Here is a 20,964-nt window from a genome sequence, read left to right as displayed (position 1 = left end):
GACTCTAATTTTCATTGATTTATAAATAAAAAAGAAGTTCACTTTGATAGAAAAGAACAATTTCCGGTATCTAACATGAATAACGATGCAAATCTTAAGTCCCATTGAATCTTGTATAGACTTTGTACACTATCATATGAAATTATGTTGAAATACCACACCATACAAATATAGTTAACCATTTACAACATGGTCCAATATCACAACTTTTCCAAACTATCATAACTTTCTGTACTTCGTGCAAGCAAAGTCCACTAATTTTTGACAAGGTCACTAAGTAAATGAGTATGTGATGATGGCCCCATATGCTCCATGCCCCCTTAAGGGATGTATCCAAAGGGATGGAGCAGCAGAATGAAAGAAAATTTGCAGCATAGATTATGAAGTAATGCAATAGAATGACAGAAAGAAGCTGCAACACATATAGAAGCTATGTAACCTTGAAGCCATAGAGTGGAACAAAAAAGGGATTGTGACTTACCAAATGTGCTAAATGTAGTATAGAATCTATGAATTACTGTTAGGAACCAATTTATTCTTTTGCCAATTTTATTTGAATGTTTAGACAACCCATAAAATTAGCCAAAACAGTCTACTTTTCAATATGGAAAAGCATCTTTTTTTTATTTTTCTTGATGAATAAATGCATATAATAGAAAACTGCCAGAAACATAATGGCCAAGTTTCACATTTATCCAGCCAGAACACCATTTTGTGCACATTTTTGTTCAATATATTTTATTTACTCCACTCGTTAGAAAACCTTTACAAACATAATATAGAAACTTTCGGATTACTTCAGATTTATAAGTTCACTTTTTCAAAGAAAAATTGTATCCAATTCCAAAACAAGTAAAAAAATTAATTAGCAGTTTTGGTAACATGAGAGAAGTAACAAAAAGAAGTTCCCAAAAATATAGGAAGATAGACATGAAATAACAATAACAGGGGAGTGAGAAAAAGGAGAAAAGGTTGCCTATAAAGAAAGAAAATACATAGAGAAGAAAGAATAAGGACACAGAAGAAAAGGCAAGAAAGAGACAAGAAGAAATGAGGAACGATAGCAAACCTCTTCCAACTTCCAAATTTAACTTCTATTCATCTTCAAATTAAAACACTTAAACTTTGATATATTGTTGTAAGTTTGATAAAATTGCCCTAATAAAATCCCACTATTAAGTACCCATGTCAACATGGACCTGTTTGAGGAAGGCCCACGAGGTTGTAATGACAAATACCAAGGAGCTTTAAGATGACTCCAGGTCGGAAGGGCTTAGATAAATGTACTCTAAGAAAAAGAGCAAGTGATGAAGGACAATCTTTGGTATTTTGATCAAATTATAATGGCGTAGAAGAGCTCCATTAAAATGGAGTAGAGAGCCCATTTTTTAGGTTGTAACTCTCAAAGGATGAGTCATTTGTTCTAAGGTGAAAGGGACCTGACGACACATGGTCTCATTTTCTGTTAGAAATTTGGATGAAAGATGGACTCAAACTTGTGCTGCTGCACAACTTATGAAGTAGCTCGCTCAAATGGCCTGGTCAAGTGGCACCTACAAAGGTTCTAGGATAGGGATCGGGTACCCTTGTCCATTGATGCAAAATTGCTCACAAAGTGTCTTTTCCATTGGGAGATCTATCTCATTGACTACAAAAGTGTCCTTTCCATTGGGTGATCTGTCTTTGGTATTTTGCTCACAAAACGTTGGCAAAACCCTTAATTCTACCCTCCACTTCACAAGTCAAAGGGAAACCAAGCTTAGTAACTTGGGGTCCCTCCAATGTACACGAGTTGAGAGATAATATTTCAGCCAAAAGGAATTACAAAGGAAGGAGCTTTTTGACTGAGGTTGGTGATGGAGCTCCATCCTGAGTATAATTCAGCAGCAGTATAGCAACATGGCATGTCAAGGGCCCAACTCATGGAGAATCACCACGCAACATGGAGATTTTTCAGCCCACCACATGGGGATGGGGTTGTGTACCAGCAATAGTAACCTACAATAATAACAACAATCACAAGCCTTAATCCCATAGATGGAGTTGGCTACATAAGTTCACAAACCTTCAGCCATCCCCATTATGATAATATCCTTTGCAAGGTCATTATATCCTAGATCATGTTGAAGGGCTTCCCATCCAGTTCATTTATCTAGAATATAGGATAGTTGATTTGACAAGTTTTTCTCATAACCCTAGGAGCAATAGAGGGGCAAGATTGTAATAGGGTTACAATAGTTTGTTAGGAGATATTTTGTAATCTGTTAAGAGTACATGGGTGCTGTTATGAATTCAGTTAGCAGCCAGCTATGAGATTGAAATATCCATAACTATAAAAGAGCTACTTGCAAGAGGATGGAATATTACGTGAAATGAGATTGAAATCCTTAACTTCTAATTCTCTCTATCCCTCCCTTGGTTCTCTCTAATTTCTCCCTCCCTTTTTGCTAATTTCTCTCCCTCATTTCAATTCTCTCGTTCCAATTCCCCCCATAATTCCAATCTCAACCCTAGGAATGTGACAATTGGTACCAGAGCCAACACCCCTTGGCTATGATCCTTGCAATTTTGGTAGTTTACTTGGGTGATCTCGACAGCAACGTAAGGCCATGGAATTCATCGAGTGGTGATTCGTGTGATTCCGACGAAGTCGACAGGGTCAACGAATTCCAGGATTCTAATGATCTCCATTGGTCTTGGCGTTGATAGGCGAGCATGAGCAGCATTTCCGATCTAATTCGGAAGGAAACAAAGACCAATCGAAATTAAGAGAAAGCAAGCAGATCTCAGCTTAGACTTCAAGGCGACTTCCGACTGTGCTTTCAAGTATTGTTGCAATTGATCAAGGAAGGCGAAGCAGATTCAGGAGACAATTTTAGATAATTGACTTTGTAAGCCTAGGCAACTGCTGTGAGGCGATCGATTATCCTAGGCGATTGTTGTGAGGCGATCGATTATCCAACAGATCTAGGCGGATTCAATTCTTGAGGTGGATTAAGTTTCCATAAGGCCTAGGCAACTACTAAAAGTCGTTCATTCTAAGACGATTCAAGAAGACGAACTCAAAAAAGTGGAAGTCAGGCGATTGCTGATAATAGATGGTTGCTGAACATAAGTGATGCCTAGACACTATTCTCAATTGCTTCTACCCTTTAAGCTTATATGGTTTCAATAGGATGTGAGAAAGGAGATCACGGTATTAGATCTTAGACATCTGACGAGAATTCTCAAGAATTCTGCAGAGAACAGAGGAAGAATTGATAGAAGAACAGAGAGAGGGAGAGAAATGAGAGAAGAGATAGAATGAGGGAGAAATTCAAAATGATTTGAATGCAATTTCTCGATGCGTCAAACCAATGGGATCAAGTCCTTATATACTAGATCCCGCGACCTTCATCTCGCCAAAAACTAAATTACAATACACATAAGCCCATTCTAGAATCAACTAACAACTTCTATAAGTACTTGCACATGCAAGCTTGCCACTTGCACATGTAGGCACTAGCACATGTAGGCCCTCTCTAAGTACTTAGAACGTGACACGCGGCTGCAAGTAAGGCAATACCTACAGGCTGGTCACAAAGATTGTTAATCGATTCTCTGTTTCTAAGGAGGCCCTTAGAAGCTGAACAAGAGGCTAATATAGAAGTGAACTTTCAAGGAATGAAACAGTCAAAATGGTTGAAGGATTTCTTGAAAGTGCACAGCCATTTGGGAAAACATTCAAGGAAGAATGTGATGCAACGAGGAAAGTAATCAAGGACGTCAATAGAAAGTTCACAACTTTTTTATTCTATTTTCACAAAAATTTCAGGTTAGTATTTCTGCTGAATGCTTTTCTAAGAAATATTCAGCTTCCTTAAATCAGATGGGAGATGAGAGTGGCAACAAAGAATTCAATAACCTAAAACAAGAATGATCTGTAATGAATTATAAGGTCAGATTTGAGGAATTGAAAGCGTTGATGCTCTAGTCACACCCAACCTTGAAGGAGTCTTACTTTGTGTTGAAATTCATCAATGGTCTTAACGATGTGTTGAGGCCTACTATGAAAATGATGGGTGCTGCCACGATAGAACAAGTGGTTGAGAAGGCGAGGCTGTAAGAAGTGGTGTTGGAAGCCAATTTTAGGAAGCATAGACTACAGCCTAACAGTTATACTAAACAGCCAACAGATTGGAGGTATTGCTAAGGCTGCTGAGTTCCTAAGATTAGGAATGGATGTTGCAGGAAGTGAGGAAAGACCAAAATTGGAGCAGACAATTCGGCATGACAAAGAAGGAATGGCAGCTACTAGAGAAGTTATTGAGGCTCCACTAAGAAAGAAATATGTTGGAATGACTTCTGTAGTAGAAGAAGAGTGAAAAAATTAAGATATGACTATTGAGAGGTTGCAAGAGAAAAATGAGGACTTATTCAATGGATTGATAGAGGAAGCAAGGTCCATTGAAGTAACCCTAGTGCCTACTCCAATATCTGAAGAACTAACTAATGTCTAGGAATGGAACCTTGAGAGTAATGGTTCTAAGAATAAAGGTTCTAAGCATACTGTCATAACCCCGAGAATATGATTGTAATTGGGAAAAATCCATAGCGTATAAGTTGTAGAGCTAATTGAAGAAGTTTAGAGATTAGGTGGGAATAACTAACTCTTGTATAAACAGTTAGCAAGGCTGTTAGAGTAGTTAGTTGGTTGTATATTCTGTTATTTCCTTCAATTGTAAGCCTATAAAGAGGCTGCCATAGTTAGAGAAATGTATGATTTGAATAACAATTAAATTCCGTTTCCCTCTCTCAATTCTCCTAGCTTTCCCTCGGTTTTCTCTCTTCTCCCACCATTCTTTCTATTCTCCTCTTCTTTACCTCCTTTTCTGCTCTTTCTTCCTCTAATTCTTACCAATTTACTAGTCAAACCCTAGGGTCATAACATTTGGTATCAGAGCCAATCATTCCTCGGCTGTGATTATGGAGACTTTAATAGCTGAATTCAGATTCGATTCTTGAAAGACGGTGATCAGAAAGTTCTTAGCAGTTAGCTAGGGCGATTCAGGCATTTAATTCCGACGAGCCAGGCGATTTCCGTTGCTTCAGGCAAGTACAATTTGGCTTGGAATTGAATCGGAATTAGAGGCGAAGTCGTGCGAAGCAAACATCGGCTTGATATTGAAGGCGACATTGGCCAAGATAGTTTTGACAGTGATCGGACTTGAAAGTCGAAGGCGACGCTCCTCAGCAAGGAGATCTAGGCATCCAATCCTAATCCTAGTCGCAATCTGGAATCGGCGATAAACTCAAGCGTCCTTGATCGCATCCCAGATCTGGTCGTTGCATGTGACTAGGGCGACAAGGAAGGCACGACTAAAGTAGACTCAGTGGCGGAGCCACATGCAGCCAAGGGTGTCGGGCGATTGACTCTTATTGCCAAAAACCACTGGCCACTATGGTTGGTGGCAATTCCCAGTGCATTTACGCCCATTGGGTTTGGCCAAAAGTTTAAACTTAGATTTATAAAATTTGGCCATTAGATTTGATTGATTTTTTTGTGTATGTTGGTCGATAAGAATAAGGAAGTCGAGTGATTGCCTCTAATCGTCGAAAACCATCAATCATGGTAGTTGGTGGCGATTGCCAGTGTTTTTTTAGTATTGGCTAAAAATTAAAAATAAGATATATATAAATTTGACCCACTTTTCTTTTGTATATGTTAACCTCCCTTAACTATTTCTTTAACTATGTTTTAATTAAAGGGATTAATTTTTATTTTTTTATTACAAATTTATCAATTACATATTTGAAACTATGGCAAAAAACATATTTTCTATCACAAAGTTTGTCAAGATTCGACTACTTAATTGAATTGGAGATCAATGATTGAATGACAATCTATCATAAAATTTATCAAGACTCGGCTGCGCAATTAAATTGGAGATTAATGACTGAACTACAACTTAGTTGTGTATATTAAAAAATAGATATTTAATAAAATTATTGATGATATTTGTATGCAACGTTATTAAAATATAAAAATATGTCGATTGTATTATTTATTGATATATATATTTTAATATTATGTTATTTTTAATTTTTATATTATTTAATTTTAGACAAAATTTAGAGTTTATGATTTAATTTTGCCCACCTTGCCTAAAATTACTGGCCCCGCCACTGAGTAGACTAAGGCATCAAAGAGAAGCAGATTGGAGCGATTGGAGGCTACATCGATTGCGATCTAGTCCGAGCAATCTCGAATCCGCTGTGAATCGAACGCGGAACAGGAGGAACGTGATCTCCATGCGGCCATAGGCTATTGCTCTCAGTAACGAAGTCAAATCAGGTAAAGAGGAGTTACGCAGCGAAAGTTGTTTCAAAAGCAAGACGGTGGACGATGATTGGGTGGCGACAGTGACTCCAAGAAGATTGCAACAAAGCTGGTAGTTCTCCAGGCCTTGGACGGTGATCGGGTGAGAGAAGAAGGCACCGAATCCGGCGAGAAGGAAGTAGCAATGAGAAGCAAAGCCTTGGGCCTTTGAAATCGGAAACCGTCCAGAAGCAAATTTCCATTAGCGACGATTCTCATGTTGTCAACTCATCGGAATTGAACGCAGATTGGAAGAATGATAGTAGACTAACTTGAAGGCCGAACAAACTGATCAGATTTTGGAAATTGTTTTGGAGGCCATTCAACAGCAACTAAAAAGATGATTCAGATCTAGGCTGCTGCTAGGGCAATGTCTGAAACGGATTAAGGTTGCTGAATTGGAAGCAGCAATTACATTGGCTTGGGTTGCTGATGCTTAGTATCGAAATCTGAAGAGATTCTTAGAAGCTGAGCAAGAGGTTGTTACAGCAGTGAATTTTCAAGAAATTGGATGGAGGAGATGGCTGATGGACTATATGCTGCAACAAGGGAAGGGGAGGTCAGGTGGACTGACTTTGCTAAAGATCTGTGTGACCAATTTGGGGAGAAGAACATGATTGATGTGATTGAAGAGTTCAACAAGCTTAAGCAGGAAGGATCAGTGACTGAATATCAAGAGAGGTTTGAAGAATTAAGGGCATTGATGTGGAGCCTTCAGCTAGCCTTGTCAGAACATTACTTTGTATCAAGATTCATTAATGGTCTTGACGATGCGTTAAGGCTCAATGTAAAAATGTTCTACCCTACTATGGTGGAACAAGCTGCAAAGAAAGCGAGGCTGCAAGAATTGGCACTAGAAGCCATTTGTAGAAAACATGGACTGCCACCGGAAAGTTATCGTAAGAGCAGCTCGCAAGTTTGTAAAGGACCATATGTAGCTAAAGGAGCTTTAACGGATAAATTCGAGCTGGAACTACTTAACGACAGTTCTAAGGAAGCTGATACTGAAGTTGTTGAAGGGAAAAATGCAATCGATGAAGACTTAGACCAAAGGCAAAAACTGAAGGCTGAAGGCAACAATGATTATGAGGAAGCAGATTCTAAGAGAATGGCTTCCTTGCCTTTAGTTTTGGAAAAGACGGAGGGGTCACAGGTTAATGTAATTCTAACCGAAGAAAATTCCCCTGCTGTTGTGAATAATTTTGATAACGGGCACTATGATAGTATTGCTACCATGTTACTTGGTCTAGACAAGATTTGGAAGGTGAAGGAAGAGAAGGGTGCTGCCATTTGGTTCGGGAAGGGTGTTTCCATATGGTTCAGGAGCTTTGATATTGTGGAAAAGGAGGCTGTAGCCATCTGGTTCGGGATAGTTGAAATTGGAGAAGGAAGCCTTGATATGGTAATTCTTAAGAGTTTACACTCCGTTTGTGCAGGAAAAACAAAAGCAACAGAATGTAAGGGAAGACGGGACAAAGCTTAGAAATAGGAGCACCAGGAAAAAAAAGAGAAGAATAAATCAGATTGCTAAGGCCGGTATTCGATGAAGAACAAGTCAACAACTGTCAATTCTTGAAGACAAGAATTGTTTGAAGGGGTGGGGATTGTCATAACCCTGAGGATATGATTGTAACAACATATCCAGCCTTTATCCCAATATGTGGGGTCAGTTACATAAATTCTAGACTTCCATGTATTTCAATCTTTTGTCATATCTTCATTGAGATCCATACACTTCATATCAAACTTTAATGTCTCCCTCAAAGTCTTTTTAGGTTTGCATCTACCTCTTTTTTTGATTAATTGTTCCATTTCATCAACTCTCCTCACAAGAGCGTCTCTTGATCTCCTTCTCACATGACCAAACCATCTTAGTCTAATCTCTCTCATCTTCTCCTCTATTGGCACTACTCCTATCTTATAACGAATAACATCATTTCAAATTTTATCTTTTCTTGTATGGCCGCACATCCATCTTAACATCCTCATCTTCGCTACACTCTTCTTTTGCTCATGTTGGTATTTGACTGCCCAACATTCTGAACCATATAACAAAACTGGTCTTATAGCTGTCCTATAGAATTTTCCTTTCAATTTTAATGGGATTTTACCATCACATAACACTCCCGATGCATTTCTCCATTTTAGCCAACCTGCCTTAATTCTATGTGTGACATCCTCGTGAATTTCTCCATCTTTTTGAATCACTGATCCCAAATATCGATAATGGTCTTTTCTTTGTAAGATTTGGTCTTCCAATTTTATTATAACATCCTCCACTCTTGCATTCTTACTAAATTTACATTCCATATATTCTGTTTTCTTTCTGCTTAATTTAAATCCCTTAGATTCTAAATTGTTTCTCCATAACTCAAGCTTAGTATTCACTCCTTCTTTTGTTTCATCCACCAACACTATGTCGTCTGCAAAAAGCATACACCATGGCACCTCTGTCTGAATATCTTTAGTGAGTTCATCTATTACTAAAGCAAATAAGTATGGACTTAGTGCAGAACCTTGACGCAATCCTATTGTAATTTTAAACGATTCAGTACCCCCTCCGCATGTTCTGACCCTTGTCTCTGCACCATGATACATGTCCTTAAGGGCTTGTATATAGGCTATTCGGACTCATTTCATCTCTAAAACCCTCCATAATACTTCTCTAGGGACCCTATCATAGGCCTTTTCTAGATCTATAAACACCATATGTAAATCCTTCTGATGATCCTGATACCTTTTCATTAGGCGCCTCAGTAGGTATATAGCTTCCATTGTTGACCTACCGGGCATGAAACCAAACTGATTTTCTGAGACCTCTATTTCTTTTCTGAGCCTCTGCTCTATTACTCTCTCCCAGAATTTCATAGTATGGCTCATTAACTTACCCAGAGTTTCATGGTATGGCTCATTAACTTAATTCCTCTGTAATTTTCACAGTTTTGAACATCTCCTTTATTCTTATATAGGGACCAAAGTATTCTTCCTCCACTCATTAGGCATCTTTTTTTATTTAAGAATCGCGCTAAATAATTTCGTTAGCCAGGAGATACCCTCTTCTCCCATGCATTTCCATGCTTCTATTAGTATATTATTCGATCCCATCGCCTTATGATTTTTCATCTTTTTTAATGCTTGCCTTATTTCATTTGGACTTATGCGTCAATAAAATGTATAGCTCACATTCCCTGCGGAGTTACTAAGATGTCCCAACCTAACTCTTGTGTCGCCATCATCATTGAATAATTTTGTGAAATACTCCTTCCATCTCTCCTTAATCGCTCCCTCATTCACTAATACATTTTGATTTTCATCTTTTACGCATTTCACTTGATTTAAATCCCTTGTTTTTCTTTCTCTTGCTTTAACTAATTTATGTATATCCCTTTCTCCATCTTTTGTATCAAGTCGTTTATATAGATTCTCGTATGCTTTTGACCTTGCTTCATTAACAACTTTTTTTGCTACCTTTTTTGATTCTTTATAATTTTTTTGATTTTCTTCATTGTTGCACTGATATACAGCCTTATAGCAATTTTTCTTATTTTTAATTTTCAATTGCACTTCTTCATTCCACCACCAAAACTCCTTAAGGTTAGGGGCTCTACCATTTGTCTCTCCAAGCACTACCTTTGCTGTGTTTCTCAGGGCATTAGCCATTTCTCTCCACATTTGGTTTGTCTGTCCTTCTCCATTCCATTCTCTTCTACCCCTTAATTTTTCTTTGAAGATTAGTTGTTTATTCCCTTTTAAATCCTACCACCTGATTCTTGGATTTTGTTTTATGTGATTTTTTCTCTTCCAATTTCTTATATGGACGTCAAGTACTAGAAGTCTATGTTGAGTAGTCAAACACTCTCCCGGTATCACCTTACAATCCCTACAACATACCCGGTCCTCTTGTCTCATGAGGAAGTAATCTATTTGGGTGCTTGATGTGACATTTTTATATGTGATTAAGTGTTCTTCCCATTTTTTGAACCTAGTATTGGTTATGATGAGCCCATATGCCATTGCAAAATCTAGAATAAACTTACCCTCATTATTAATTTCCCCGAATCCATACCCTCCATGTACCTCTCTATAACTGTTTCCGTCTCTAGCCACGTGACCATTTAAGTCCTCTCCTATAATCACTTTCTCTCCTCTTGGTATCATTTGTATGAGTCCCTCTAGGTCCTCCCAAAATTTTGCTTTTATCTCCTCACCTAACCCCGCTTGTGGTGCATATGTACTAAAGATATTAATAATCATTCTTCCTAGAATAACCTTCACCATAATAATCATATCCCCTATTCTCTTTACATCCACTACCTCATCTACTAAGCGTTTATCCATAATGATCCCCACTCCATTTTTTGCTCGATCATTTCCTGTGTACCATATTTTATATCCATTTCCTAACAAAGTTTTTGTTTTTTTTCCTACCCATCTCGTCTCTTGAAGGCACATAATATTAATCTTTCTCCTAATCATCATATCTACCACTTCCATAGCTTTTCCTGTTAATGTTCCTATGTTCCATGACCAAATCCTTAATCTATGATTTTGTTTTTGGCTTTGAATTTGATTTTGGTTTTGGTTTTGATTTTGATATTGGACTAACTTCTTTACCCACATCCGTCCAAACAAATGCGAGAACCCTTGCTCGTTTGTCACTACATCCGGGCGCCGATGCAACAGCCCTAGCTCACTTGACACTACACGCGGATATAATTGTAATTGGGAAAAATCCATAGCGTATAAGTTGTAGAGCTAATTGAAGAAGTTTAGAGATTAGGTGGGAATAACTAACTCTTGTATAAACAGTTAGCAAGGCTGATAGAGTAGTTAGTTGGTTGTATTTTCTGTTATTTCCTTCAATTGTAAGCCTATAAAGAGGCTGCCATAGTTAGAGAAATGTATGATTTGAATAACAATTAAATTCCGTTTCCCTCTCTCAATTCTCCTAGCTTTCCCTCGGTTTTCTCTCTTCTCCCACCATTCTTTCTGTTCTCCTCTTCTTTACCTCCTTTTCTGCTCTTTCTTCCTCTAATTCTTACCAATTTACTTCCTAAACCCTAGCCAAACCCTAGGGTTGTAACACATACTACTTCTTTGCTCTTGGCTCCGAATAAGGCTGAGGAGTCCATGGCTTAGGTTAAATCAAGCGTCAAGATGATGACGACCATTCCAGCAAGCAAATATCTCACCATTGTTATGAATATTTCTGATCCCAAGCAATATGACAGTCATGCTGTCATTTTAGCTGAAGTAGACTAGTTTTTGGTGCTGGTCTTAATAGAGGAAGAGCAAGAGAATAGGAACGTAAAAGAAAAGAGGAAAAAGCCTAGAAGGAGAAAGAAGAAAAAAACAAATAGAGAAAGCAAGAATTGAATGAAGAAACAACGGCTCAACAGTAATAAGTTTCTTGGGGACAAGAAACCTCTCAAGGAGGGGGAATCATCATAACCCTAGGAGCAATAGAGGGGCAAAATTGTAATAGGGTCACAATAGTTTGTTAGGAGATATTTTATAATTTGTTAGGAGCACATGGATGTTGTTCTGAAATTCAGTTAGCAGCCAGTTGTCACAGCCCAAGGGTTGTTATGTAATTAGAATGAGGCGGTATGTAATTAGAATGAGATGGCAAGGTTGGCGTGGTGTAACTGAATCAGCAACTTGGCACATGGCCGCCCACTTGGCACATGGCCACTTGGAGCTTCTAGAAAGGTAGTTAGCGAAGTCTCTAATGTAACCAACTCCTATAAATAATAAGAACCAACTCCTATAAATAATAAGTTGATCATGAGGACGAGGATATGTGAGAATCAATACACAAGTCCTTTCCCTCCCAATTGATTTCCAATTTCTCTCTCTATTCTCTTCCTTTCCCTATCTTCCTAATTCCCTTTTCCCGCCAAGTTTCTTCCAAGAACGCGGAAGAACCCTTAGTCAGATCCAGAGGTCTGACACCAGCTATGCCTATAAAAGGGCTACTTGTAACAGGATGGGATATTATGTGAAATGAGATTGAAATCCTTTCCTTCTAATTATATTTATCCCTCTCTTGGTTCTCACTGATTTCTCCCTCCCTTTTTGAGAATTTTTTGTCAGGAGCTGATATGGAATGATTCAATCATTGATGGGTGATTGATTAATTGATGATTGATTGATTGATTGGTGATTGATTATATATGTTTCCTAGATTGATTGATTGTATATATTATTTCCTAAAAGAAAAATTATATCCTCTAGATTAGATTATGTTTCCTATCTTGGTTGTATCCTAAATTGTATAGATTCTAGGATTCTTTCCTAAAGTTAGTTGTTTCCTATTTTTGTAAAGAAGCTTGTATAAATCAAGCTTTTCTAGTGAATGAAAGGTTGAGACAGTAAAGTTATTTTTTTCCAAAACTTAACATGGTATCAGAGCCCTAGGGATTGTTTTTGTTCTACAATTCTCTGGGATCTACAAAGCCTATCCTTACCAGTCTTCCCATCTTTTGTTTTTCATCTGAATCTTGGCCAAGAGATGTCTTCCGTCCAAGAACCTACATCAGATACAGCCAATTCCTACCATACCTCAGAAGTTCCAATTGCTGGAACTCAAAATGGGACCTTGGGAAGAGAATTGCAGTCTCTCCAGGCAGCCTATCGTTTGAACAGGAAAAACTACCTAAAGTGGTCACAGCTGATCCGGACCTTTCTTAAAGGGAAGGGGAAGCTTAGCCACTTGTTAGGAACGGGCCCAAAAGAAGGTGATCCAGCGTTCGCAGCATGGGACGAGGAAGATTCCTTGGTAATGTCCTGGCTTTGGAATTTCATGGTTCCAGAGATTAGTGACACTGTCATGTTTTTTACCACAGCCAAGGATATTTGGGAGGCCATAAACTTAATCTATTCCAAGGTGAAAGATGCAGCCCAAATCTATGAAATACGGGCAAGGGTGGTAGCAACCAAACAAGGCTCGAAGACCATCACGGAATACGCAAATATGTTGCAAACTCTATGGCAAGAGCTAGATCACTACCAATGTTTGAAGATGAAATGTAGTGAGGATGCTGCACTCCATAAGAGATTTGTTGAAAAGGAGCGGATATATGACTTCTTGGCCGGCCTCAACAGTGAATTTGATGCAGTTAGAGTGCAGATTCTTGGCAAAGAGGATTTACCTTCCTTGAATGAGGTAATCTCCTTAATAAGGGCAGAAGAAGGGAGAAGGGGTGTAATGCTAAAAGCTATATCCAGTGAGAGTTCTGCCCTAGTGTCTTTAAAAACTTATAATCAAAAAAAAGGCCCTAGGGATGAAAAGAAACTAGTGGATAGGGATTCTTTATGGTGTACCTTTTGTAAGAAACCTAGGCACACCATAGAGAAGTGCTGGAAGCTCCATGGAAAGCCATCTAGAGGGGGACCAGCAAGGAGTCAAGTGCATATAGCAGCAGCCAACAGTCAGCAACTGGAACCGAGAGGATTGGAGCATGGGGGACAGTCTCTTGAACTCAACAAGGCAGAAATTGAAAGACTAAAAAATTTTCTGGGATCTCTAGACAAAAAGGCAGAAAAAGGTAGCTCTATTGCTCTCACAGGTATTGCTTCCTACACTTTTTCCCTACATGCTTCAAAAACTTTACACCAACATTGTTGGATCCTAGACTCGGGTGCTTTAGACCACATGACATCCCATCCACAATTGTTTACTTCCTATCAGCCTTGTCCTAGCTCTAGAAAAATTACAATGGCAGATGGCTCACTCATTACTGTTGCTGGTCAAGGAGATATTCTTCTCAATAATCACCTAACCCTCAAGAATGTCCTTCATGTCCCCAAATTATTTGCTAATCTTATATCTGTTCAAAAACTTATTGAGGATACTAATTGCAGTGTATCTTTTTATTCCAATGTCTGTGAGATACAGGAACAGGGCAAGAAGAGGATGATTGGGCTTGCTAGGGCTAAAGAGGGGCTTTATTACCTCGAGGAATCAGTAGGGCCAGACAAGAAGGAGTCTCTTCCTCTTATGTCATGCCTAGCTCAATCCAACGAGGATGAGATGTGGTTACAGCATTATAGAATGGGTCATCCCTCATTTCTTACTCTCAAATTAATGTTTCCTAATTTAGCTAAAGGTCTAGATTTTAGTCACTTTCATTGTGTTGATTGTGAACTTGCCAAACATAAAAGAGTTTCTTTCCCTCTTTCTAATAAAAGGACTGATTTCCCATTCTCTTTAATCCATAGTGACATTTGGGGTCCATCAAGTGTTCCCAATATTTCTGGGACAAGATGGTTTGTCTTATTGGTTGATGATTGTACTAGAGTGGTGTGGTTATATTTGTTGAAAGCCAAGTCAAAAGTAAGCCATGTTTTCCCCAATTTTTACAACATGGTTAAGACTTAGTTTGGGGTAAATGTAAAGCGGTTTAGATCTGATAATGCTAGAAATTTCTTCAATCACACTCTATCTGCTTTCTTTCAACAAAAAGGTATTATTCATGAGTCTTCTTGTCCTTACACCCCTCAACAAAATGGGGTGGCCGAGAGGAAAAATGATCATCTTCTAGCTGTTATTCGAGCACTTCTTTTTCACCATAATGTCCCTCAACATTATTGGGGAGAAGCAGCCCTAACTGCCACCACTCTTATCAACAGATTGATATCTAAAACCCTAGAATCTCAAAGTCCTATTCAACTATTGATGAGTCATTTTCCTGACTTCCATGTGACTAGTAATTGGCAGCCCAAGATATTCGGGTGCACGGCCTATGTTCATATTCCAAAAGCCAATAGAGGGAAACTAGATCCTCGTGCCTTAAAATGCGTATTTATTGGATATTCATCTACACAAAAAGGCTATCGATGCTATCATCCTCCCTCAAAGAAATATTTTGTATCTGATGATGTTACCTTTGCTGAAAATGAGTCGTACTTCAGATCATCAACTATTTTAGAACAAAATCAGACCTTGATTAATAGGGATTCCTCCTTTCTTCCTGACCCTAATCTGCTATCCTTGAACCCATCTCCTAAACAGAAAGACTCGAAAAACATGACACCTGAGAAAGCTTCACCTTCTACTCCTCGGCCTATGCAGGTATACTCAAGGAGGAATAAAACCGAATCTAGTCCTATGCAAGCTCCTGCATCCTCTACAAGTCCTAGTCCTACGGTATCTACAAGCAGGAATAACACTGACAATCCTGCCATTTCAGAGTCATCACCAGGTATTCATGCAACCAATTCTCTTGATATGACTCATATGAGCTCTACAAAATCTGTTGAAGCTATTGTCCAACCAGATACCTATGACCTTGATTGGCCCATTACTTTAAGAAAAGGGAAAAGAACTTGTACCAAGCATCCATTACACCTATTTCTTTCCTTTTCTAAGTTGTCTCCTACCCATAAAGCCTTTCTTACCCGCCTACATACCATCCCTATTCCAAAAAGTTTTTCTGAAGCTATAGGGAATAAGAATTGGAAATATGCCATGGAAGCTGAGATGACAGCCTTGGAAAAAAATCAGACCTGGGAAGTGGTAAAATTGCCTAAAGGAAAACATCCAGTGGGTTGTAAATGGGTCTATACTGTGAAATATAGGTCTGATGGATCTCTAGATCGGTACAAAGCAAGATTAGTTGCCAAGGGATATACACAAGTGTATGGGGTAGACTAATTGGACACGTTTGCACCGGTGGCTAAACTAAATACAGTTAGAGTCCTCCTTTCATTAGCTGCTAATCTAGGTTGGCCATTGCATCAGTTTGACGTGAAAAATGCATTTTTACATGGTAACCTAGAGGAGGAGGTATATATGGAAATACCACCAGGTTATGAAATAGCCACACAAGGGCCGGTTGTATGCAAACTAAAAAAAGCCCTGTATGGACTAAAACAATCCCCACGGGCTTGGTTTGGGAGATTCACGAGTGTTATGCTTGGCATGGGGTATAGACAAAGCCAAGGAGACCATACTCTTTTTATTCAACATTCGGCCACAGGGGGAGTAACTATGTTAATTGTGTATGTAGATGATATTGTTGTTACCCGCAATGACAAAGAAGCGATGACTCAATTAAAGGAGTGCTTGTTAAAGGAGTTTGAAATCAAAGATTTGGGGAGATTAAAATATTTCTTGGGAATAGAGGTGGCTCATTCTAAAGATGGCATATTCATATCTTAGCAAAAATGTGGTAGACCTTTTAAAGGAGACCGGATTGCTAGGCTGCAAAGCAAGTGACACACCCATTGACCCAAATCATAAGTTGGGAGAAGCTCTAGAAGGAGATAAGGTTGACAAGGGAGTTTACCAAAGGCTAGTTGGAAAGCTGATATATTTGGCCCATACTCGGACAGATATAGCCTATGCTGTGGGGGTGGTTAGTCAATTCATGCATAACCCAAGGGAAGTCCATCTTAAAGCTGTGTATCGAATACTCCACTATCTAAAAAGAGCACCTGGAAGAGGCATTTTGTTCAAAAAGGGAGAAGCTATGACCCTTGAGGCCTACACAAATGCAGACTATGCAGGCTCTATTGTAGATAGAAGATCTACTTCCAGATATTGTACTATGTTGGGAGGCAATTTGGTAACGTGGAGGAACAAAAAACAAAATGTGGTGACTAGGTCAAGTACTGAGGCAGAATTTCGTTCCATAGCTCTAGGTATGTGTGAATTATTGTGGCTAAAAATTCTTCAAAATGATCTCAAGATTGAGTGGACTACGCCTATGAAACTCTACTGTGACAACAAATCGACAATCAGTATCGCTCATAATCCTGTTCAACATGACAGGACAAAGCACATTGAAGTAGATAGGCACTTTATCAAGGAGAAATTGGATAGTGGGCTGATATGCACACCATACATCTCATCCCAAGATCAGTTAGCAGACATGCTAACTAAGGGCCTGCCTGCACTAGTATTTAACAAGATGATAAGCAAGATTGGGATGCAAGATATACACGCTCAATCTTGAGGGGGAGTGTCAGTAGTAGCTGATATGGAATGATTCAATCATTGATTGGTGATTGATTAATTGATGATTGATTGATTGATGATTGATTGGTGATTGATTATATATGTTTCCTAGATTGATTGATTGTATATATTATTTCCTAAAAGAAAAATTGTATCCTCTAGATTAGATTATGTTTCCTATCTTGGTTGTATCCTAAATTGTATAGATTCTAGGATTCTTTCCTAAAGTTAGTTGTTTCCTATTTTTTGAAAGAAGTTTGTATAAATCAAGCTTTTCTAGTGAATGAAAGGTTGAGACAGTAAGGTTATTTTTTTTCAAAACTTAACATTTTTGTCCCTCCTTTCAATTCTCTTGTTCCGATTTCCCCCCTAATTCCAATCTCAACCCTAGCAAACCCTAGGAATGTGATAGTTTTATACTAGTTGTTGGCTGCCCAATTTTTTACCCTCCTTTATTCGAGTTTGAGATTAACTATGAATAGGAGGAACAACAATAACCCAATGCCATTAATATTCTACAGTACAATGTAATCCCTCTAAAAGTTCTAGTAACATCAAGAATTCCAGTAAGACTAATCACTTATCTCGATTGCATTATATAGACTTGCAATTAGCACATTTGCCAAAATACTCACTAATATATACTTGAAAAAGTTACACTTTGCCTCCCATGTAGTTTTCACTTAAAAATTAAAAAAGTTTAGTTACATTTCAAAAGTTGTAGACTGAAATGCAAGATACACAATTTTTAGTAGATTTCATCAAATGACGAAAAAATAACACATAAGCCTAAAAACATATAAGGCCAGGCCACTATGGTACAAAAATTATATGACATAAATAGCGTGTGAACCACAGGCACCATAAAATCCGTTAGATGCATTCATGTTCCCTTCAGCCCAAATTAAAAAGGCTTATATACCAAGTTTTGAATCAAACGGGCATTATTTGTCTAATTGTTTCTCATCCAACCCACAGGGGGTAAAAGAAGTCTTAAGATATTTTACAATCCCAACAGTTATAACATTTTGAATACAGCAATTGAAGAAATTGCAGTTTGAAACTGTTCAAGTACAATTAAGTTGTGTACAGTTCACTTTTATGGCATAATCAGCAGTCAAATTCTTACTGTTGGTATTATTTTAGCCAACAGGCATACTAGATTAGAACATGTTTATTCTTGGACATAAAAAATAGAAATAAGGAATAAACAGAATAGTTGAAGGTGTAAACAAAGAGGAAAGGATGAGACATTTACCCAGCCCCCTCCCGCAGGCAAAAAGAGAATTCCAAGTAAAATTAAAAAAAAAAAAGAAATCCACATCACAACAAGTGTGATACAAAATTAACAAAGAACATTCAGTGTTTAATACAAGATCAGAATATGTCAGTGACACCTTATGTTAGGTGGGAATTCGGAAGGGAGAAGTTGTGATGATCAGCAAAACGATAATAGCAGAAAAAGGTTGATGTGAATTAGCAGGAACAAGAACACAGATATTATTGCTAACAAATTCCGTGTTAGTATTAAACTTGAGAGTACAAGGAAGCGGAGGGGAGAGAGAGAGGTATCACTCACAAGGAAAAGGATTGAACTTTAGGGCGCTTATTCTGAGAATCACGATCACATTCTTCATCTCTTGTCAATGCAGCTGCAGATGAGGACGATGGCTCTTCTTTGTCCGAACCCAAACTCGAATTTACTAGCATCATATTTGAACCCTGAACGCCGGAACTAGAAGAGGGAACCTGCTTCAGATGGTGATGGCGGTCGTCAAAACCACCCCCAGAACTCCCAGCCGTGAAATCAAAGCCACTACTATTAGCACCAAGCCCTTCTTTTTCATATGCTCCATCCACGAAGTGAGACTGAGACAGTGACTGGAACTCATCCAGAGAAAACCCAATGTCGCGAAACCCTTCTTCACCAGGAAACCTATGTTCGTTTGCCATATCCTCCCCTGCATTTTCATCTCCGACAATTCCCTCCTCCTCCTCTTCCCTCAGCATTTTCTTATCCTCTTCTTCTTTTTCTTCTTCTCGGCCGAAACATAAACACCACCAAATCCTCATGCAACAATCGCAGACCAAACCAACAACTACAGGCCCAAAGACCAGGCCTTTCTCCACAAACCCCTTCCCCTCTCCCCAAAACCCTACCTCAAGATCGAACACGTTGTTCGTCCAACAAAACGAACCAAAAAAAAAAACAGAACGACAAAACCGAACCCTAGTTTCCCAGCACAAAACCACCGAACCAAATGCGACGTCAACGAAACCCTAGACTCGGCACAAATCAAATTGCAATCAAAACGCACAAAAACAAAATCAACCTCGCACCAAAAAAGCCACAAACAAGACCGATTAAACACGGACACACACGAATCCCCACACAGAGCTGGAAGAGAAACCTTCAAAATCGAAATGGAGAGGAATATTCCGAGACAGACCCGATCGGAGATTCGGCTGCTCGTCGTTCCTCCTCAGTGAGTGGCCGGCCCTTCCAGTCTGCTGCTTTGAGAAAGATCGGCGGTAATGGCGATGCCCTTCTCTCTCCCTCTCTCTCTGTCTGTGAGAGAAATCGTACTTCAACGGAATTTTCGGGCAGCACTGAAGAAGCCCCCCCTCTTTTAAGTCCTCGCTGAGAAATTTTCAAAATTAAGATTCATTTAATAATTAATAATCGCTTTATAGACCTAACGGTGACGGAGTCTTGTGTAACAGAAACAGGTTTCGCGTTTTCCTCCGACGCTGGGGACGGCATCGTTTTGGCGAGTCCAACAAACGGCGGTTGGCTGCATTGAAACAACGTCGTGGGGCCGGCAGCGGAAGGGATTGGGGAAGGGAAGCAGACGGCGTCGTTCAGAGGTCTCGCTGTCTCCAATGAGGTTGTCGCACCCTATATTGCCGTGTTATGGGGGTACAAAGGGGTGCGTGATTGAGGGTTTATTTCAAGTTTTCTTTTTAATTAATTATAAAAATATATTAAACTTTATTTTACTTTTTCAATAGTCAAGTTTTATATTTCTCTTTTATTTTAATAATGAAGTATTATTTATAATAATGTGTTATTGTTAATCCCTTTATTTATAGTTCCGAAGAAGGTTTATTAGAACAAAAAAACTAATTTTAAAGATTTAATTAATCTTATATTGTTTAAATTCAAAATGCATATATTTTTAATTAATTGTCATCATACCAAAAAACTGTATTGAATGAGTATTTTTTATACACGACCTTACACAGTTAGATCAATTTTATATGCGTTTTTTAAATTTTGGAATATATGTAAATTATTTTTGAAAATTATTTTAAAAATATTTTGTATAAACTTTAAATGTTTATGAATCCTTATAGGAGATTGGAAATCATTTTGATGTTAATGTAAAAATAAAAATAGGTTTCGTAAATAATTTTTCTAATTACTTTTGTAGTTATTTAAAATTGCTTAGATTAAGTATTAGAAATTATCCAAAAATTCTAGGAATTGATAAAATAAGTATTAGTGAAAAATTATATTTTAAAAAATTATTACATAAAAGCATTATGTGTAAATTATTATAGAAAATCATTTTATAAATATTTTTACAACAATTTTAGATTTTTATGACAAATAAGAAACCATTTGGAAGACAATTTTTTA

The 20,964-nt window shown here is 38.2% G+C and overlaps 2 protein-coding genes across 3 annotated transcripts in view; one reads left to right on the top strand and one right to left on the bottom strand.

Annotated features, from left to right (window-relative positions):
• LOC127814228 (F-box/LRR-repeat protein 15) overlaps positions 1-19,936 on the bottom strand; it is a 42,628-nt gene extending 22,692 nt beyond the window's left edge. For both annotated transcript variants that reach the window (XM_052355595.1, XM_052355597.1), the window contains exon 1: positions 18,901-19,936. In XM_052355595.1, coding sequence (XP_052211555.1) covers positions 18,901-19,394 — 494 coding nt within the window. In that variant the 5' untranslated portion in view covers positions 19,395-19,936. The remainder of the gene's footprint in view (positions 1-18,900) is intronic.
• LOC127814230 (uncharacterized) lies at positions 13,307-14,679 on the top strand. The gene is made up of 2 exons (XM_052355598.1): positions 13,307-13,908; positions 14,259-14,679. Exons 1-2 carry the CDS (start codon positions 13,335-13,337, stop codon positions 14,291-14,293), a joined length of 609 nt encoding a protein of 202 aa, XP_052211558.1. The 5' UTR covers positions 13,307-13,334; the 3' UTR covers positions 14,294-14,679.
• Positions 19,937-20,964: the final 1,028 nt, after the last annotated feature.

This window comes from Diospyros lotus, chromosome 12, assembly GCF_014633365.1.
Source record: "Diospyros lotus cultivar Yz01 chromosome 12, ASM1463336v1, whole genome shotgun sequence".
NCBI lineage: Eukaryota > Viridiplantae > Streptophyta > Magnoliopsida > Ericales > Ebenaceae > Diospyros > Diospyros lotus.
This window is presented reverse-complemented; position numbering and strand designations above follow the sequence as displayed.